Below are 19,082 nucleotides of genomic sequence, written 5' to 3' on the forward strand. Positions count from 1 at the left end.
AAAAAAAAAGTTAATAGAAATAGACCCAGAAACGATCCAGACATTATGATACCGAGAAATTATTACAAATACTTAATTTATATAGCTTAATAAAGCCAATTAGACTTTCAAAAATGTATTTAATTTATAAGAAAGGATGAACAGAGTGGGTTCAGATAGGGAGTTTCAGTGGAGAAACGGACACTCTCCATTACAGCTAAGTGGAAATTCTAAAGCTGAAAAATACAGTATCTAAACAAAAAGTTCACTAGCTGGGCTTAATGGAAGACTAGATATAGCAGGAGAACCAATGACCTTGAAGATGAAGCAATGTAAATTATCCAAATTGAAGGAGAGGTAAAAATTTTCAGAAAAAGAAAAAAAAAAAACCCAGTTATCTAACATCTGTGAGGAAATCCAGAATGTTCTAATACATATGTAACTGTAGTCCCAGAAGGAGAAGAGAGATAACGGGGCAGACGATAAATTAAGAAGACAGTGGCCAAAACTGAAGAAAGACTTTAAGTTACAGATACAAAAAACTTAGCAAATACAAAGCAATTAACACAAAGAATACCATACTGAGACACATTATTGTTAAACTGCTAAAACCATGGGGGGCCTGGGGGGCCCAGTCGGTAAGGGCCAACTCTTGGTTTCAGCTTAGCCATAAAACACTGCCCTGACAATGTGAAGCCTGCTTGGGATTTTCTCTCCCTTCTCTCTGCCCCTCTCCAACTCACACTTTGTCTCTCTCAAAATAAATTTTAAAAATAACAAAAACAAAAAAAAAATAAACTGCTAAAAATCAAAGAAAGAGAAAAAAAATCTTAAAAGCTGGCAGAGAAAAGGACACATTACGTTCAAGTCACGGAACCAAAATAATGGAAGCCAAAACATAATGGAGTGTCATCTTTAAGGTACTGAAAGGAAAAAATAAAAACCAAAACCTATAAAACCAGAATTTTATATCCTGCAAAAATATCCCTTAAAAAAACTGAAGACAAAATAGCAATTTCAATCAAACGAGCAGAGAATATTTTCACCAAGACTCGAAGAGGGACATTCTCAAAAGACTTGAAGTTCTATTACATTCCAGGGCAGTGATACCAGATGCATGGCTGAATGTGCAAGAACCAGTGAACACCAGAATGGATAAGCATAAAACACGATTTTTTCATTCAGTTTTTTAAAAAGTTGCTTGGGGAGCCTGGGTGGCTCAGTCACTTAGGCCTCCGACTTCAGCTCAGGTCTCGATCTCACAGTGCTTGAGTTTGAGTCCCACCTCGGGCTCTGTGCTGATAGCTCAGAGCCTGGAACTTGCTTTGGATTCTGCGTCTCCCTCGCTCTCTGCCCCTCCCCCATTCGTGCTCTGTCTCTTTCTCAAAAAAATAAACATTAAAAAAAAAGCTGCCTGAGTGTTTAAAGCAAAATTTAATAATAATAAAAATAAATAACACAGAGTGGAGTTTACCTGTAATGGTAAAACATAAGACAGTAGCAGAAATGCAATTACACCACTGTGAGCATGTTACACTGTTCATGAAGTGGTGTGCCATGAATCTGTAATTGGTAATACGGACTTACGTATAATATGATCCCTAGAATAAAAAAAACTACAGAAATACAGCTATTAGCCAACAGAGGAGATAAAGATGAAACACTAAAAACCACCTGATTAATCTAAAAGGTAAGTAAGAAGGAGCAAAAAACAGGTGGCAAATAAAAACCAAATACCTCGATGGTAAATTCAAACTCAACCATATTAATGCATTAAAACCAAATGGACTACACATTCTAATTAAAAGAAACTTATCAAACTATTATTTGATAGAAAACAAACAGCATAGAAGAATCAACACATACAAAGTTACTTTCTTAAAGAGTTTAATAGATGTGATGAACCCCTAGCAAGACTGATGAAAAAGAAAGCCGAAACACCCAAATTATCAAGATCAGAAATGAACCAGGGAACATCCGATCCTATGGACAGTAAGAAGGTAACACGGCAATATTTCAAACAACTTTATGCTAACAAATTATGCTTTAAATAAAAGGAGAGATTACTTAAAAATCACAATTATCCCAAATAAAAAAGAGCCAACTTCACACTGCAAGAGACACACTTATATAAAAAAGCTTGCAAGGTTACATCAATACTAGACAAGGTAAATTTCAAGGCAAGGAATATTAGCAGAGATAAAGGAAGGGCACTGTATGTCAGGAGGCCATAAAAATTCAAAATGTGTAAGCAGCTAATGGTATCACTTCAGGGTACATGAAGTAAAGTTGTCCAAAGTAAAAGGGGGAGGGAGAAATCCACCATTGTAGCTGGATATTTAAACCAAAAGACACAACCAAAAGACAGAAAAATTAGTAAGGACAGAGAAGAAAACAGAACACTATCAACCAATGTGACACAGTTGACATTTACAAAATATATCCAGCAACTGCAGAAAATAACTTTTATGGTAAATTCTGAATATTCAGCAACACAGACCATATTCTGAGGTGTGGAACAAATCTCAATAAATTCAAAAGAATTAAAATCAGGGAGAGCATGTTCTCAAGAGTACAATGGAATTAACTAGAAATCAATTTATGGATATGACAAAAAGATAAAAAGAAATCCCCAAATATCTGGAAATTAGGCAACACATTTACACACACACACACACACACACACACACACACACACACCACAAGGGAGATTACAAAATATTTTGAACAGAATGATAATGAAAACATGTCAGATTTGGCTGCAGCTAAATTAGTGCTGAGAAGGAAATTGACAGCTTTAAAAGCATCTATTAAAAGGAAGGTTTAAGGGCACCTGGGTGGCTCAGTCGGTTGAGTGTCCAACTCTTGATTTCGGCTTGGGTCATGCTCTCATGGGTTCATGGGTTTGAGCCCCAAGTTGTGCTCCATGCTCTATGCTGGCAGTGCAGATCCTGCTTGGGATTCTCTCTCTCTCTCTCTCTCTCTCTCTCTGTGCCCCTCCCCTGCTCATACTCACTCACTCTCTCAAAGTAAATAAGTAAACAAACATTTTAAAAAAGGAAGGTTAAAAGCAACTCAGATACCAACCCAGAAAACTAGAAAAAAGTTGATCAAATTAAATCCCAGAGGAAAAAGGAAATAATTAAAAACAAGAGCAGAAATCAATGAAATAGAAAAGAGATGATCCATAGAGAAAATCAAAAGAGGCAAAAGTTTTTGAAAAAGTTTAATAAACCTGATAAACCCCAAGCAAGACTGATGGAAAAAAGTGAGAAAATACAAATTACTAATATTAGGAATGAAAAAAAGGAAACAACTTCAGGTTCTATAGACACTACAGAAAACACAAAATATTGTGAATAATTTTATGCTAATAAATTTGACATCACAGATAAAGAAACAAACTCCTTAAACAACAAAATTTTCCAAAATAATGCAAGAAGAGAAAATCTAAAGAACTCTACAATAAAACAAATTTAAACTATAATTAAAAAACCTTACTCCAAAAAAATTTCAGGTCTCAACAGAACAGAAAGCCCAGATGTAAAACCACAATTATATGGCCAATTAATCTTTGACAAAGGAGGCAAGAATATGCAATGGGAAAAAGACAGTCTCTTTAACAAATGGTACTGGGAAAACTGAATAGCCACATGCAGATGAATGAACCTGGACCACTTTCTTACACCAGACACAAAAATAAAATGGATTAAGGACCTAAATGTAAGACCTGAAATCATAAAAATCGTAGAAAAGAGCACAGGCAGTAATTTCTCTGACACTGGTTGTAGCAACATCCTTCTAGGTATGTCTCCTGAGGCAAGGGAAACAAAAGCAAAAATCAACTATTGGGACTACATCAAAATAAAAGGCTTCTGCACAGCAAAGAAAACCAACAAAACTAAAAGACAACCTACCGAATGGGAGAAGATATTTGCAACTGACATATCTCTGATAAAGGGTTAATATCCAAAATATATTAAAAAACTATATAATGCAAACACCAAAAAACTCCACCAAATAATCCAATTAAAAATGGACAGAAGACATGAACAGACATTTCTCCAAAAACATACAAATGGCCAATAGATGCATGAAAAGATGCTTAACATCACTCATCATCAGGGAAATGCAAATCAAAACCACAATGAGATATCACCTCATACCTGTCAGAATGGCTAAAATCAAAATCTCAAGTGTTGGCGAGGATGTGGAGAAAAAGGAATCCTCGTAAACTGTTGGTGGGAGCTCAAACTGGCACAGCCACTGTGGAAGACAGCATGGAGGTTCTTCACAAAGTTAAAAACAGATCTACCCTACGATCCAGTAATCACGCTACTGGGTATTTACCCAAAGAATAAGAAAACACTAATTCAAAGGGATATAGGCACCCCTGTATTTACTGCAGCGTTATTTACAAGAGCCAAACTATGGTAGCAGCCAAGTGTCTCCATTAATAGATGAATGGATAAAGATGTGGTACTTATATACAACGGAATATTATTCAAATGAAATCTTGCCTTTGCAACAACATGGATGGAGCTAGAGGCTATTATGCTAGGTGAAGTCAGTCAGTCAAAGACAAAAACCATATGATTTCACTCATGTGGAATTGAAGAAACAAAACAAAACAAAAGACAGAAGAAATGAGCAAAGGAAAAAAAGAGACAAACCAAGAAACAGACTCTTAATGAGAGTGAACAAACTGGTGGTTACCAGAGGGGAGGTGGCTGGGGGGGATGGGTGAAACAGGTGAAGGGGATTAAGAGTGTACTTATGAAGAACACTGAGAATACAGGGAACTGTTGAATCACTATATTGCACAGCTGAAACTAATATTAACACCGTATGTTACTTACACTGGAATTAAATAAAATACAATTTCAGGTCTCAATAGCTTCATCAAACATTTAAGAAAAAAATTATCAATCTGAGAGAATTCCTCCAAAAATATAAAAAAAGGAGTATTTTCCAACTTCTGAGTCCTATATAACCTTGATACTAAAATCTGACAAAGACTTTACAAAAAAAGAAAATCAAGACTCGTATCATAAAATGCAGACACGAGAATCCCGAATATGAGCTAAATGAAGACAGCAATATAGAGAGTATCATGACCAAGTGGGATTATTCTCAGAAATATAAGATTTGTTTAACATTAAAAAGGTCAATCAATGGAATTCATCACATTAACAGAAAAAAAGGTGTATGTACAAGACAAAAAAACCCCACAAAACTGAGTCAACATTTGATAAAATCCAACCTCTACTCAAGATGAAATGATCAACTATGAATTAAAAGCTAACTCCCTCAAAATTACAAAAGGTATTTATATTTTTCTTTTAAGTATTCTGTTTATTTTCGACAGAGAGAGAGAGAGAGAGAGAGAGAGGAAAAGGAAGGGAGAGAGGGAGGGAGGGAGGGAGGGAGGGAGGGAGGGAGGAAAGGGGAGAGGGAGAGGGGGAGAGAAGATCTAAAGGGCGCTCTGTGCGCAAAGCAGAACCCAATGTGGGGCTTGAACTCACAAACTATGAGATTATGACCTGAGCTGAAGGCAGACACCCAACCGACTGAGCCACCCAGGTGCCCCAGGGTATTTATATTTTTTAAAAATCTGCACAATATCATACTCAAGAGTAAAATACCGAGACACTGACCCAATTATTTTTTGTTTTTTGTTTTCTTAAAAATTTTTAATATTTATTTTTAAGAGAGGGAGAGAGACAGAGCACAAGTGGGGGGGGGGGTCAGAGAGAAGGAAACACAGAACCTGAAGCAGCCTCCAGCCTCTGAGCTGTCAGCACAGAGCCCGACGTGGGGCTCAAACCCACGAACCATGAGATCATGACCTAAGCAGAGGTTGGAAGCTTAATTAAGCCACCCAGGGGCCCTTACCCAATTGTTTTAAAGGAAAACCTGGGGTGGGGGGGGAGTTAAGATGGTGGAGTAGTAGGGGGATCCTGGCCTTGCCTTGTTCCTCGAAAACAGCTAGATCAACATCAAATGATTCTGAATTCACACCTAGAAAATCAATTGGAGGATTAAGAGAACATTCTGCACATCTTGAGGGAGAAAATGTGGCAGGTGCAGGTGCAGTGACATGAATTAGGGGACAGAAGAGCTGTGGTGCATGGAAGGGAGGAAGCCCTTTTTGCGGAAAGGAAAGGGAGAGGGGTTAGAGAGACCTCATGGGGTTCGTGCAAGAAAAGCACTCCTCCAAACCCAGTGACTGGGGAATCAGGAGGAATGGACTATATCACCAGTTTCTGCAGAGTGGAACTCAAAGTTGGAGGTTATCAAAGTCTACAGCATTCACAGGAGTTGATCTCGGTGGGCAGCTGTGCTCCTGGGGAGGAGGAGGGCAAAGGCCTGGGAGAGGACAGTGGAGTGTGGGGATGCCCCAGGTTATACTGGGAGAGAACGTTCCATTTCCTGGAGTGCATTAGGAAGAGAATATATTGCCTCTTCAAGGACAAAAGACCTGGCTGGTGCCTTTGAGCAGCCGTTCAGCACCAGGGGACAAAGGTGCAAACAGAGGGTGGATAACCTGGCCGCAGCTTTTTGCTGTGCTTCACCATAAACTCCAGGCACCTGCTCGGTCATGCGACTGCTTTTCTGGGACAGGCCGGCACCAGGCGCAGCGCTGCAAGAATGCGAGGCTCCCTGAAGGGGAGTGGATCCGGCGTGTGCAGGGTCCTTTAAAATTTGGAGTTCCGAATCCTAGCTGCGTGCCAAAGATAACCACAAGAGATAAACCAAAGGCTGTGTGTTGACGGCCTGGGCACAGAAGGGTTGAGAGCAGGGATCTGACAGAAACCTGGGACACAGAAGGGGAGATTGTTCGCTGGTCTGTGAGGACTCCCTGAACAGTGGCAGATGTGAGTGCCCCTCTCCTCTCTGGGGAAGAGAGCAAGGTGACACCATCTTTCTCCGCCCACCAGCAAAGCCAGCACAGCGCCCCCACCAGCGGAAGGTGGAACTGCTTACACCAAACCACACACCCTGTCCCCTACAGGTGCATCTTTTTATTTTTTTTAATGTTTTATTTTTGAGAGAGAGAGAGAACCAGCGCAAGTCGGGGAGGGGCAGAGAGAGGGGGACAGAAAATCTGAAGCGGGCTCTGCACAGACAGCAGTGAGCCTGATGTGGGTCTTGAACTCTGAAACCATGAGATCATGACCTGAGCCAAAGACGGAGACTCAACTGACTGAGCCACCTAGGTGCCTAGGTGCCCCTGCAGGTGCAGCTTTACTAGGGCAGGTCTGACTGTGAGCCAGCACGGCAAGACTCTCCCCCAGAGGACCAGCACGCCCCCAGCCCCACATGCACCAAGTCTATGGAACATAAAGTGCTCTGAAGCATCACCTTCAGTTCTGGGGGAAATAGGACCAGGTTTTTTTTTTGGCTTTTTTTTTTTTGAATCAGGCTTATAGTTATTTGTTCATTTGTTTTTTCGTTTCCTTTTCTTGTTGAGTGGATCAGGCTTTTTATTTTTTTCCCCTTTCCTTCTTTTTTTTGGAACTAGGCTTACAGTTTTTTGTTTGTTTTTTTTGTTCCTTTTTTGAATCAGGCTTTTTAAAAAAATCAGTCTTATTTTAACAAACAAATCAAAGCACGCCCAGTTAAAGGTCCAAATGCTCCCCACTGCAAGCAAGGATGAACTCTGTGTAGGACTGACCTGGGGGAAAGAGAAGCCAAATCACAAAGCAGAGTGCACACAGCATACACCGGAGCGCTTCCTGAAGCGCTAGGCCTGGGCAGCCTGGACGTGACCCCTTTTCTTAACATAGCATTACTCTCAGGAGCAGGACATGTAAGCTTTCGTAACATGCAAAAAACAGAAACCTAGACAAAATGGCAAGGTGGAGGAATTCTCCCCAAAAGAAGTATCAAGAAGAAACCACAGCCAGGAATTTGCTCACAAAAGATATAAGCAATATATCTGAACAAGAATTTAGAACAACAGTCATAATAATACCAGCTGGGCTTGAAAAAGCATAGAAGACACCAGAGAAACTCCTGCTGCAGAGATGAGACCTAAAAATCAGGCTGAAATAAAAAATGCTAACTGAGATGCAAAACTGACTGGATGTATTCACAAGGAAGATCAAAGCAGCAGGGGAACGAATAGGTGACACAGAAGATAAAACTATGGAAATAATGAAGCTGAAAAGAAGAGGGAAATAAAACCACTGCATCACAAATACAGACTTGGGGAATTCAGCAATCCATAAAGTGCAATAATATCCGTATCATAGGAGTTCCAGAAGAAGAGCAGGAAAAAGGGACAGAAGGTTTATTTGAACAAATTATAGCTGAGAACTTCCCTAATCTGAGGAAGGAAACAGGCATTCAAGTCCAAGAGGCACAGAGAGCTCCCCTCAAAAATCAGCAAAAAAAACTCAGAGCACTGGGTGGCTCAGTCGGTTGAGCGTCCGACTTGGGCTCAGGTCATGATCTCGAAGTTTTTGAGTTCAAGCTCCGCGTTGGGCTCTGTGCTGACAGCTCAGAGCCTGGAGTCTGCTTTGGATTCTGTGTCTCCCTCTCTCTACCCCTTCCCTGCTCTGTCTCTCTCTCTGTCTCTCAAAGATGAATAAACGTTAAAAAAAAAAATCAGCAAAAAACAGGTCAACATCAAGACATACCACAGTAACACTTGCAAAACACAAAGATAAAGAGAGAATTCTGAAAGCAGTTAGGAACACAACGTCCTTAACCTACAAGAGCAGACACATAAGGTTAGCAGACCTGTCCACAGAAACCTGACAGGCCAGAAGGAAGTGGCAGGAAATATTCAATGTGCTAAATGGGAAAAATATGCAGCCAAGAATCCTTTATCCAGCAAGGCTGTCATTCAGAATAGAAGGAGAGATAAAGAGCCTCCAAGACAAGCAAAAACTAAAGGAGTTTGTGAACACTAAACCAGCTCTGCAAGAATTATTAAAGGGGACCCTTAGACAGGGAAAGAGAGACCAAAAGCAACCAAGACTAGAAAAGAACAGAGGCAATCCACAGAATCAGAAACTTTACAGGTAATACAATGGCACTAAATTCATATCTATTGATAATTATTCTGAACGTAAATGGACTAAAATGTTCCAATCAAAAGACACAGGGTATCAGAATGGTCACAAAAACAAGACCCATCAATATGCTGACTCACAAAAGACTCATTTTACACCCACAGACACCTCCAGATTGAAAGTGAGGGGTGGAGAACCATTTCTCATGCTAACAGACATCAAAAGGAAGCTGCAGTAGCCATACTTAGGCAAACTAGATTAAAGACTATCATAAGAGATGAAGAAAGGCACTAGATCATAATAAAGGAGGCTATCCAACAAGAAGATCTAACTACTAAATATTTATGCCCCTATCTTGAAAGCAATCAAATGTACAGATCAATTAATAACAAACTTAAAGAAGCTTGCTGATAACAACACAATAAAAGTAGGAGACTTTAACACCCCACTTGCAGTAATGGGCAGATCATCTAAGCAGAAGATCAACAGGGAAACAGGCTTTGAATGATACACTGGACCAGATGGACTTAACAGATATAATCAGAGCATTTCATCCTAAAGCAACAGAATACACATTCTTTTCGAGTGCACATGGAACATTCTCCAGAAGAGATCACATGGTGGGTCACAAATCATGCCTGAACCAGTACAGAAAGACTGAGGTCCTTACCATGCATATTTTTAGACCAAAACACTATGAAACTTGAGGTCAACCATAAGAAAAAATTGGGGAAGCCCTCAAATACATGCAGGTTAAAGAACATCTTACTAAAGAATGAATGGATTAACCAGGAAATTAAAGAAGAAATTAAAAAAATAAATGCAAGCAAATGAAAATGAAAACACGACAGTCCAAAACCTTTGGGATGCAGCAAAGGTGGTCATAAGAAGTAATATATATTGTAATACAGGCCCTTCCTCAAGAAGCAAAAGTGTCAAATACACAACCTAACCTTACACCTAAAAGAACTGGAAAAAGGACAGCAAGCAAAGATGAGAGCAGAGACAAATGATACAGAAACCAAAAAACCAGTAGAACAAATTGATCAATGAAACTAGGAGCTGGTATTTGGAAAGAATTAAAAAAAACTGATAACCCCCCTAGCCAAATTTATCAAAAATAAAAGAGGACCCAAACAAATAAAATCACAAATGAAAGAGAACACAACCAACACCACGGAAATACAATTATAAAAGAATATTGAATATTATAAGCAATTACATGCCAACAAATTTGGCAATCTAGAAGAAATGGATAAATTCCTAGAAACATATAAATGACCAAAACTGAAACAGGAAGAAATAGAAAATTTGAATAGACTCATAACCAGCAAAGAAACTGAATCAGAAATACAAGATCTCCCAAAAAAACAAGAGTCCAGGGCCAGATGGCTTCCCAGGGAAATTCTACCCAATATTTAAAGAAGAATTAATACTTACTGTTCTGAAACTGTTCCAAAAAATAGAAATGGAAGGAAAACTTCAAACTCCTTCTATAAGGCTAGCATTACCTTCATTCCAAAACCAGACAAAGACCCCACTAAAAAGGAGAATTACAGACCAATTCCCTGATGAACATGGATGCAAAAATTCTCAACAAGATCCTAACAAATCCAACAGTACATTAAAAGGATTATCCACCACAATCAAGTGAGATTTATTCCCGGGCTGCAGGGGTGGTTCAGTGTCTGCAAATCAATTAACGTAACACACCTTAATAAAAGAGAGGATAAGAACCACATGATCCTCTCGATAAATGCGGAAAAATCATCTGACAAAATAGAGCATCCATTCTTGATAAAAACCCTCAAGAAAACTGGGACAGAAGGAACATACCTCAACATCATAAAAGGCCATATACAACAGACCCGTATCATCCTCAATGGGGAAAAACTGAGAGCTTTTCCCCTAAGTTCAGGAACACAACAGGACGTCCACTCTCACCATTGTTGTTCAACATAGCACTGGAAGTCCTAGCCTCAGCAATCAGACAACAAAAAGAAATAAAAGGCATCCAAATTGTCAAGGAAGAAGTCAAACTTTCACTCTTCACAGATGACAGGATACTCTATGTGGAAAACCTGAAAGACTTCACCAAGAACTTCACTGCTAGAACTAATTCAGCAAGGTTGCAAGGATATAAAATCAATGTACAGAAATCTGTTGCATTTCTATACACCAATAATGAAGCAGCAGCAGGAGAAATCAAGGAATCAATCCCATTTACAACTGCACCAAAAACCATAAGATACCTAGGAATAAACCTAACCAAAGAGGTAGAAGATATGTACTCTGAAAAGTTTACAACACTTATGAAAGAAATTGAAGACACAAAGAAATGGAAAAACATCCCGTGCTCATGGACTGGAAAAACAAATATTGTTAAAATGTTGATAGCACCCAAAGCAATCTACACCTTCAACGCAATCCCGATCAAAATAGAACCAGCATTATTCTCAGAGCTAGAACACACAATCCTAAAATTTGTATGGTACCACAAAAGATCCCAAATAGCCAAAGTAATGTTGCAAAAGAAAACGAAAGCTGGAGGCATCACAATTCTGGACTTCAAACTGTATTACAAAGATGTAATCATCAAGACACAATGGTATTGGCACAAAAACAGACACATAGACCAATGGAACAGAAAAGGGAACCCAGAAATGGACCCACAACTATGTTGTCAGCTAATCTTTGATAAAGTGGGAAAGAATATCTAATGGAAAAAAGTCTCTTCAACAAACAGTGTTGGGAAAACTGGACAGCGACATGCAGAAGAATGAAACTGCACAACTTCTTACACAATACACAAAAAATAAACTCAAAATGGATGAAAGACCTAAATGTGAGAGGAGGAAACCATCAAAATCCTAGAGAACACAGGCAGCAACCTCTTTGACCTTGGCTATAGCAACTTTTAACTAGACACATCTCCGGGGGCAAGGGAAACAAATGCAAAAATGAGCTCTTGGGACTTCCTCAAGATAAAAAGCCTCTGCACAGCAAAGGAAATAATCAACAAAACTAAAAGGCAATCCACAGAATGGGAGAAGATATTTGCAAATCTGATAAAGGGTTAGCATCCAAAACCTATAAACAAATTACCAAACTCAACACCCCCAAAACAAATAATTCACTTAAGAAATGGGCAGAAGACATGAATAGACATTTCTCCAAAGAAGACCTACAAATGGCTGACAGACACATGAAAAATGCTCAACATCACTCATCATCAGGGAAACACAAATCAAAGTCACAATGAGATACCACCTCACACCTGTCAGAATGACTAAAATTAACAACTCAGGAGACAACAGACATCGGCAAAGATGCAGAGAAAGGGGAACCCTCCTACACTGTCAGTGGGAATGCAAACTGGTGCAGCCACTCTGGAAAACAGTATGGAGGTTCCTCAAAAAATTATAAATAGAACTAACCTATGACCCAGCAATTGCATTACTAGGTATTTATCCAAAGGATAAGAAAAATACTGAATCAAAGGGGCACGTGCACCCCAATGTTTATAGCACTACTATCAACAAAAGCCAAACTGCAGAAAGAGCCCAAATGTCAACTGACTGACCAATGGATAAAAAAGATGTGGTGTAAACACACACACACACACACACACACACACACACACACACAGAGCAATATTACTGAGCCATCAAAAAGAATGAAATCTTGTCATTTGCAACGACGTGGATGGAACTGAAGTATATTAGGCTAAGTGAAATAAGTCAGTCAGAGAAAGACAAATATTGTATGATTTCACTCATACGTTGAATTTAAGAAAACAAAACAGATGAACATAGGGAAAGGGAAGGAAAAATAAAATAAGATGAAAACAGAGAAAGAGGTAAACCATGAGAATCTTACCTACAGAGAACAAACTGAGGGTTGCTGGAGGGAGTGTTGTGTGGGGGATGGGCTAAATGGGTGATGGGAATTAAGGAGGGCACTTGTGATGATGCTGTTGTATTAAAAGCCCTTCTTTTTCTGCTTACTTCTTGATTCTATAAATTATTTGATTTGATAACTTAATAAGTAACTTAACTGAATTTTAACCATTAAATTAAAAAAGTGATTTTATTTTCACTTAATTCAAATTTCCTTTGCAAAGCGATCATAGTAAAATTTCCCGGGATGGGACCTCCTATACAGATGTCATGTATTACCTTTCGCAGTGGTCCATACTGTTTTCTGTACTTCTTGTTCCAAGATATTCCTATCTTTTTCAAGAGTTTCTGGCCCAGCTGATCAACAGGAATCAGATTACTCTCCTCCTTGTGAAAGAAACACAAGATCATTTAGGAAAATCTGATGAGATGTAAATGTAACATTTACAAGTTCAAAGGGGCCAATAAGATTGTATCTAATTAAATGTGCCTATGACAGCTGAACATGGAAGTGGATTAACCATAACAACTTCAAAATAAAAAAAGTTTTTTACAAGTAGATTAAGCCTCAGTTTAGAAAACCTGAATTGCGCTTTCCTGTGCCAAAGTTCAAACATTTAAGGAGCCAATATCCAAAGAGTATTCTGAGGTTTGGTAAATTCCTGATATTTTATGGGATGTTTACAAGAGATATTTAAGCGCAAAAAAGGATTATCAATATGTTTTCTGAATGTTTCCAGATATAAACCAGTTCTAAAAGGGAATAGGAAGTGACTGTTTGGGGCTGAAATGTACCCCCTCCCCACCCCCACATTCATACATTGACTCCTGAACCTTCAAGATTTCAACTATGACTATATTTGGACAGGACCTTTAAAGAAGTGATTAAGTTAAAAATGAGGTCATTAGGGTGCGTCCTAGTCCAACCTGACTGGTGTCCTTATAAGAAGGAGAAATAATGGACACACAGAGACACTGGGGATGCACATGCACAGAGGAAAGGCCATGTGAAGACACAGCGAGAAGGCAGCCATCTGCAAGCCAAGAAGAGAGGCCTCGGGAGGAAACAAACCTGCCGGCACCTTGATCTTGGACTTCCAGCCTCCAGAGCTGTGAGAAAATAAATTTCTGTTGTTTAAGCCACCCAATCTGTGGTATTCTGTTACGGCAGCTCTAGCAAACTAATACAGTGGCCACAGACCAATGCAGTTAAAGGACTCAGACTAGGTCCGTGGTAAAGAATTAAGAAAAATTGTTCACAGGAATGAATAAATACGTAAAAGGAGACCTACCACCTTTACAACACAGCACTACGCAAACGTTAAAAGTCACATACTTGAGGTATTATCAGTGTATCAGTATTAGCAATGAAAAAGAGGACATAACTTCAGGTATTACAGGCATTAGGAAGGATAACGTGGGAAAATAGCAAATTCCAAAACAATATGTAAAGTGAATCCCAATTCCATTCAAAAGGACAGTAGTACCAAAAAACCCCATAACCCAATCCCAATACATATATGCATAAACACAGACAAAAAGCAGAATGTAAAAAATATACATCAAAGTATTAACAATAACTGGATATTTGATTTATATTTTTATTATCTTGATATATTTCCTAGTATTTTTTCTCTCAAATTTTCTACCACAAATATGAATTTTTTATAACCAGAAAGTCTCCAATAAAAAAATTATAAAAATAGACACAGAGAATGTCCCAAAGGAAAAAGACTGTCAACAGTACCAGAATCAGTTCTATCAATGAAATTTCATGTACCTATGTGCATGTCTGTAATACACACACACGAAAATATAAACTCTACCTGTAGTAAGATTGCTTTTAGAATTATCAATGGATCATCATCAATCTCCTCTTTATTCTGGAGATCTGGTTTACTTTTTTCCTCCTAGAAAGGAAAACAATAAAAAGGTTTCTATCATTACTCCCTTAAAAGGTAATTAACAAAAGAGAAATGTTTGTGCCACGGAAGTTTCAAGAGGGAGAAGGGATAGTAACAGCATCGTAATAACTTATATATACTTTGGAATCAGGCAGACCTGGCTCTGAATTCCAGTTCTGGTTGAATAATCCTGAATAAACTACTTAATCTCTCGATCATTATCTGCAAATGGAATTATGAGATAAGCCTCCAGCACAACACACGCTCGGCAGGTTCTGACATTCTCCCAGTAAGCACTACCCCAGCTGCACCCTACAAATCTTGACAGGTTGTGTGTGAATCACTAGCAAGCTCAGCTTCAGGCTCCCTTCTATTTCCCAGTCGTCTTAAGTTTTCACCCCATCCTATGAAGTTATTTGGGAACATATCAAAATAAGGTATTTTTGTTTTATTGGATTTTTGGTACATGCCATCTTGCAAAAGCATTTTAATTTGACTTAAAACCATAAATACAAATAGACCTAAACAATTAACACAAGACCAAAATACAGAAAGAGTAAAACAATATGGTACATTAAGCATAATCATCTTTACCAATTACTAAAAATGCTGGATAAAGTAAACTCAACAATAAAAAGCAAAGGCATCTTTTTAAAACACACACTGAATTAGCAAGAGAGTATCAGGGAAATCCTGAGGGAAAAAGTGAAACGGGAATCCAGGGAAGAAATCCAGAGCTGAGGCCTCTAGCCATCCAACCTGGCTGATGCAGCTGCCACTTTGATGCTTATACAGGACATGGTTTGGGAGGCAAAGCCTCAAGACCTCCAAAAGTATGGAGTTGAATGACTGGTTTTCCAAACAACCAGTTTTGCAGTTCTCTGACACCATCTGGGTGTCCTACAATTCAATCCAGTTCTGATACTAACTTCACTCAGTCCCACAGGACTGTCTCCACTTCAGACAACAGCCACAAATGGGGTCCTGCACAGGGTCCAGGCCACCTGTGCTTTTGCCTGGCTGATTACAAATTCTAGGGTTCCTACAACCCCCACTTCAGGTTTGAGAATTTCCTGGAATAGCTCACAGAACTCAAGAACTTATACACCCTGTGGACAGGGTGAGGTCAGGAAGGGTCCTGAGTACAGCAGGAACCTCTGTCCCTATAGAGTCGGGGTGGGCACCCTCCCTGCACATGGATGTGTTCACCAGCCCACAAGCTCCCTTAGTCTCCTTGCTTCAGAATTTTAATCAAAGTTTCAGTATGCAGGCATTACCGATGGACTGAATTCAATCACCAGCCCCTCCCCAGGTCAGGGACTGGGGCTAAAAACACCAACCCTCTAAGCATGTGGTTGGTTCTGCTGCTGATCAGCCCTCATTTCGAAGGTATCTAGGTTCCCACCAAGAGTCACCCCATTAGCATGAACTCGGATATGGTTGAAAGGGGTTCATTATGAATAACAAAAGACAAGCCTACACTCAGGAAATTTCAAGCTCTATTCCAGGAACCTGGGGCAAAGACAGAATATAAATATGTATTTTTTAATTATACCACATAGACAGACTTCAGCAAAATGCTACAAACCTGAAAAGAGCCACCCTCTCAGTATAAACATGGCCTAGAAAAATCCACCCCACAATAAAAAACAATGAGAAACTTGCTTTTACTTTGATACTAGATGAAGGTAGAAAAACACCGCCTCTAAATTTATAATCACAAGTCCCCACTTGGGTTTGTGGCCCACATGGTATGGCTCCAAAACCACTAGGTCAAAGTTAAGGGTTGGAAGGGATCCTAGGCATGTGGTAGAGACAAAAACTTATCTTTCTCAGAGGAAGGCACTTTCAACCTAGCTCATGAATTACTCCAGTAAATCATGTTCTTAAAAAAACCACCAATCAAGCAAGACTACAGTCTAAAATAACAAAATCCCAAGGAAATAGAAGCAGTAGATATCCAAGCAGACCTACAAAGTCTTCAGATACTGCAATTATTAGAATAAAATAATATGTTTAAAGACATGACTAAAGAATAAGAGGTTTAAAAATGGTAGAAGAGGAAAGGCAGGCCAGCACTGCCCCTACGTGTCTCGCTGGTGTGGGTAACCGACAGGCTAGGCCCAGTCCTCCTCCACTCTGCCAGTGTCCAACCTTGGCTTTGTCCGGACAGTAGGAACTAGCCCTGGGCTGCCTACTGGGAGTTGTTGTGAAGGCTTCTCTGACCCCTTTCTTCAAATGTGCAAGGTAATATTCAAAGTGATGTCAACAACCATCAATGAAGCAAAAGGTCTCTCCGGAAGCAAAAAGCAGGGGCACCTGGGTGGCTCAGTCAGTTAAGCATTTGACTTTTAATTTCGGCTCAGGTCATTATCTCACGGGTTGTGGGTTTGAGTCTTATGTTGGGCTCAGCGCTACCAGCACAGAGCCTGCTTAGGATTCTGTCTCTAACCTTCCCCTCCTCTCTCTCAAAATAAACAGGGGGGGAAAAAAAGGAAGCAGAAAGCAAAGATCAGGCTCCTTTTTACAACCAGATCTAGAGTCACATTTTGCAGTTAATGGCTTCCATACTAGAAGAAAAGGGATCATCTTCTAGATACACTAAGGAGACTAAAATGTTGCCTTTATTATGCTATACTATATTATATCATATAATACATAATTATTGTTTTTTAAAGTAAACTCTACCCCCAACGTGGGGCTTGAACTTACAACCCTAAGATCAAGAGTCCCATGCTCTACCAACTGAGCCAGGCAGGCACCCCTGGAAAGCTGACTTTAAACTAATGAAAATTATGTCAGATTGGTCATGAAAGTTATTCCTTTGCAGACAGCAGCTACTAAAGAACTCCATGAACGCAGAGAACAGCTCCTTGAAAGAAAGAAGAAATTGCCAAACTATAAGCAGAAAGGACATGTAGCTATGATTAGAATATTTGGAATCCTATGTCTCTAGGCACAAGCAATCTCTCTCAGCATAATGGCAATACAAAGATAAGCAGTGTGCAGATGTACGTATTGAGGTTGAAATTTTTAAAGCATTAATCATTATTTGAACATCACAAAGCTCTGGATGAAAAAACTAGTGATTCTGAAAGAACAAAGGAAAAAATTTAACAAACGGGATGCTTCATAGAAGGCATGAATAGTAAAATATACCAAGCACAAAGGGAAGCATTCTGATTGTTCTTTAAGCCCCAAGAAAGACCTTGCTAAAGTAACAAAGCGTCAAGCGTAGAGAGGCAGTGCAGAGAGCAAAACCAAACGAAAGAATGCCTGTCTCTCTTCCCCAGTCACATAACAGAACCAGGAGAAGAGCCCAATGATGCTAGAAAAGAGCTAACTCACTCTGAGGAAATGAACACAAAAGGGCAGGGATATCCAGGGAAGCACAACCCAAGACGAAGACACGGAAGACAGAATCAATGCTTGAGACACACTACCTCAGCACTGCAGGAGTCCACCTCTGTGTGTGACCTCCACGATAAACTTGAAAATGAAACTGAAAAAGAACAAAGACTGATGATAAATCTCATCAACTATAAAAGTGCCGGAAATCAGACAGCGGCTGAAGAAAATCTGCTGTGGGTATTGAGGGGAGCGGAGACATGCTCCCTGCCCTGGCATCTGACCGGTGCAGAAAGTGGGAGTGCTCTCTCGAACTGAAGAGACAGGGCAACACTGGAAAACAAGGTTACACAGACGAGGGCGGAGCTGGAAAAAAGAAGTCAAGACCACAGCGGGCAAGGCAAAGAGAAAAAAAAATAAATGAACAACCGGTATTTATTGGATCTGTCCTCAAGCTTGTATCAGAAACTAAGAAAAACCTTCACCATCATCTTTTAGAGAGAAGGGAACTGAGCTAATTTAATTGTCTGAACAGGGTGGGGGGAGAACGGCTGCTTAGAGAACCAGAGGTCTCTGCTACGGGACCCCGGACACTAAAGACAGCAGCATGAAGAAAGGTAAGATGATAAGAATCAGCGCAAACTAAGTACGGACACACTGAGGGCTGAATTAGAGCAGATGAGGGCGGAAGAACTTCCCTTCACCTGACTGGGAATGTGCCCAACACCTAACGTCTTGGCAAACGTGGCACAAGCACCCGAGAGTGACGCTTCCGTGGCGCTCTCGGCCCAGAACAAAATGGAAGGTAACGGACTGGAAAGGGGGACACAAACCAGTCCTTCTCCAAACATGTCTGCAATATAAGAGGCGTTTAGCGAGATTGTTGGTTGTAAAAATCATAAACTAATGGTAATTGCATTTCGTACGCT

The 19,082-nt window shown here is 39.7% G+C and overlaps 1 protein-coding gene across 1 annotated transcript in view; it reads right to left on the reverse strand.

The window, feature by feature from the left end:
* USP40 (ubiquitin specific peptidase 40) overlaps positions 1–19,082 on the reverse strand; it is an 89,362-nt gene that overhangs the window by 53,798 nt on the left and 16,482 nt on the right. The window contains 2 exon segments of the mRNA XM_030323726.1: positions 13,181–13,288; positions 14,728–14,811. Of these exon segments, the coding sequence (XP_030179586.1) occupies positions 13,181–13,288; positions 14,728–14,811 (192 nt within the window).

Source organism: Lynx canadensis, chromosome C1, assembly GCF_007474595.2.
Source record: "Lynx canadensis isolate LIC74 chromosome C1, mLynCan4.pri.v2, whole genome shotgun sequence".
NCBI classification, from domain to species: domain Eukaryota; kingdom Metazoa; phylum Chordata; class Mammalia; order Carnivora; family Felidae; genus Lynx; species Lynx canadensis.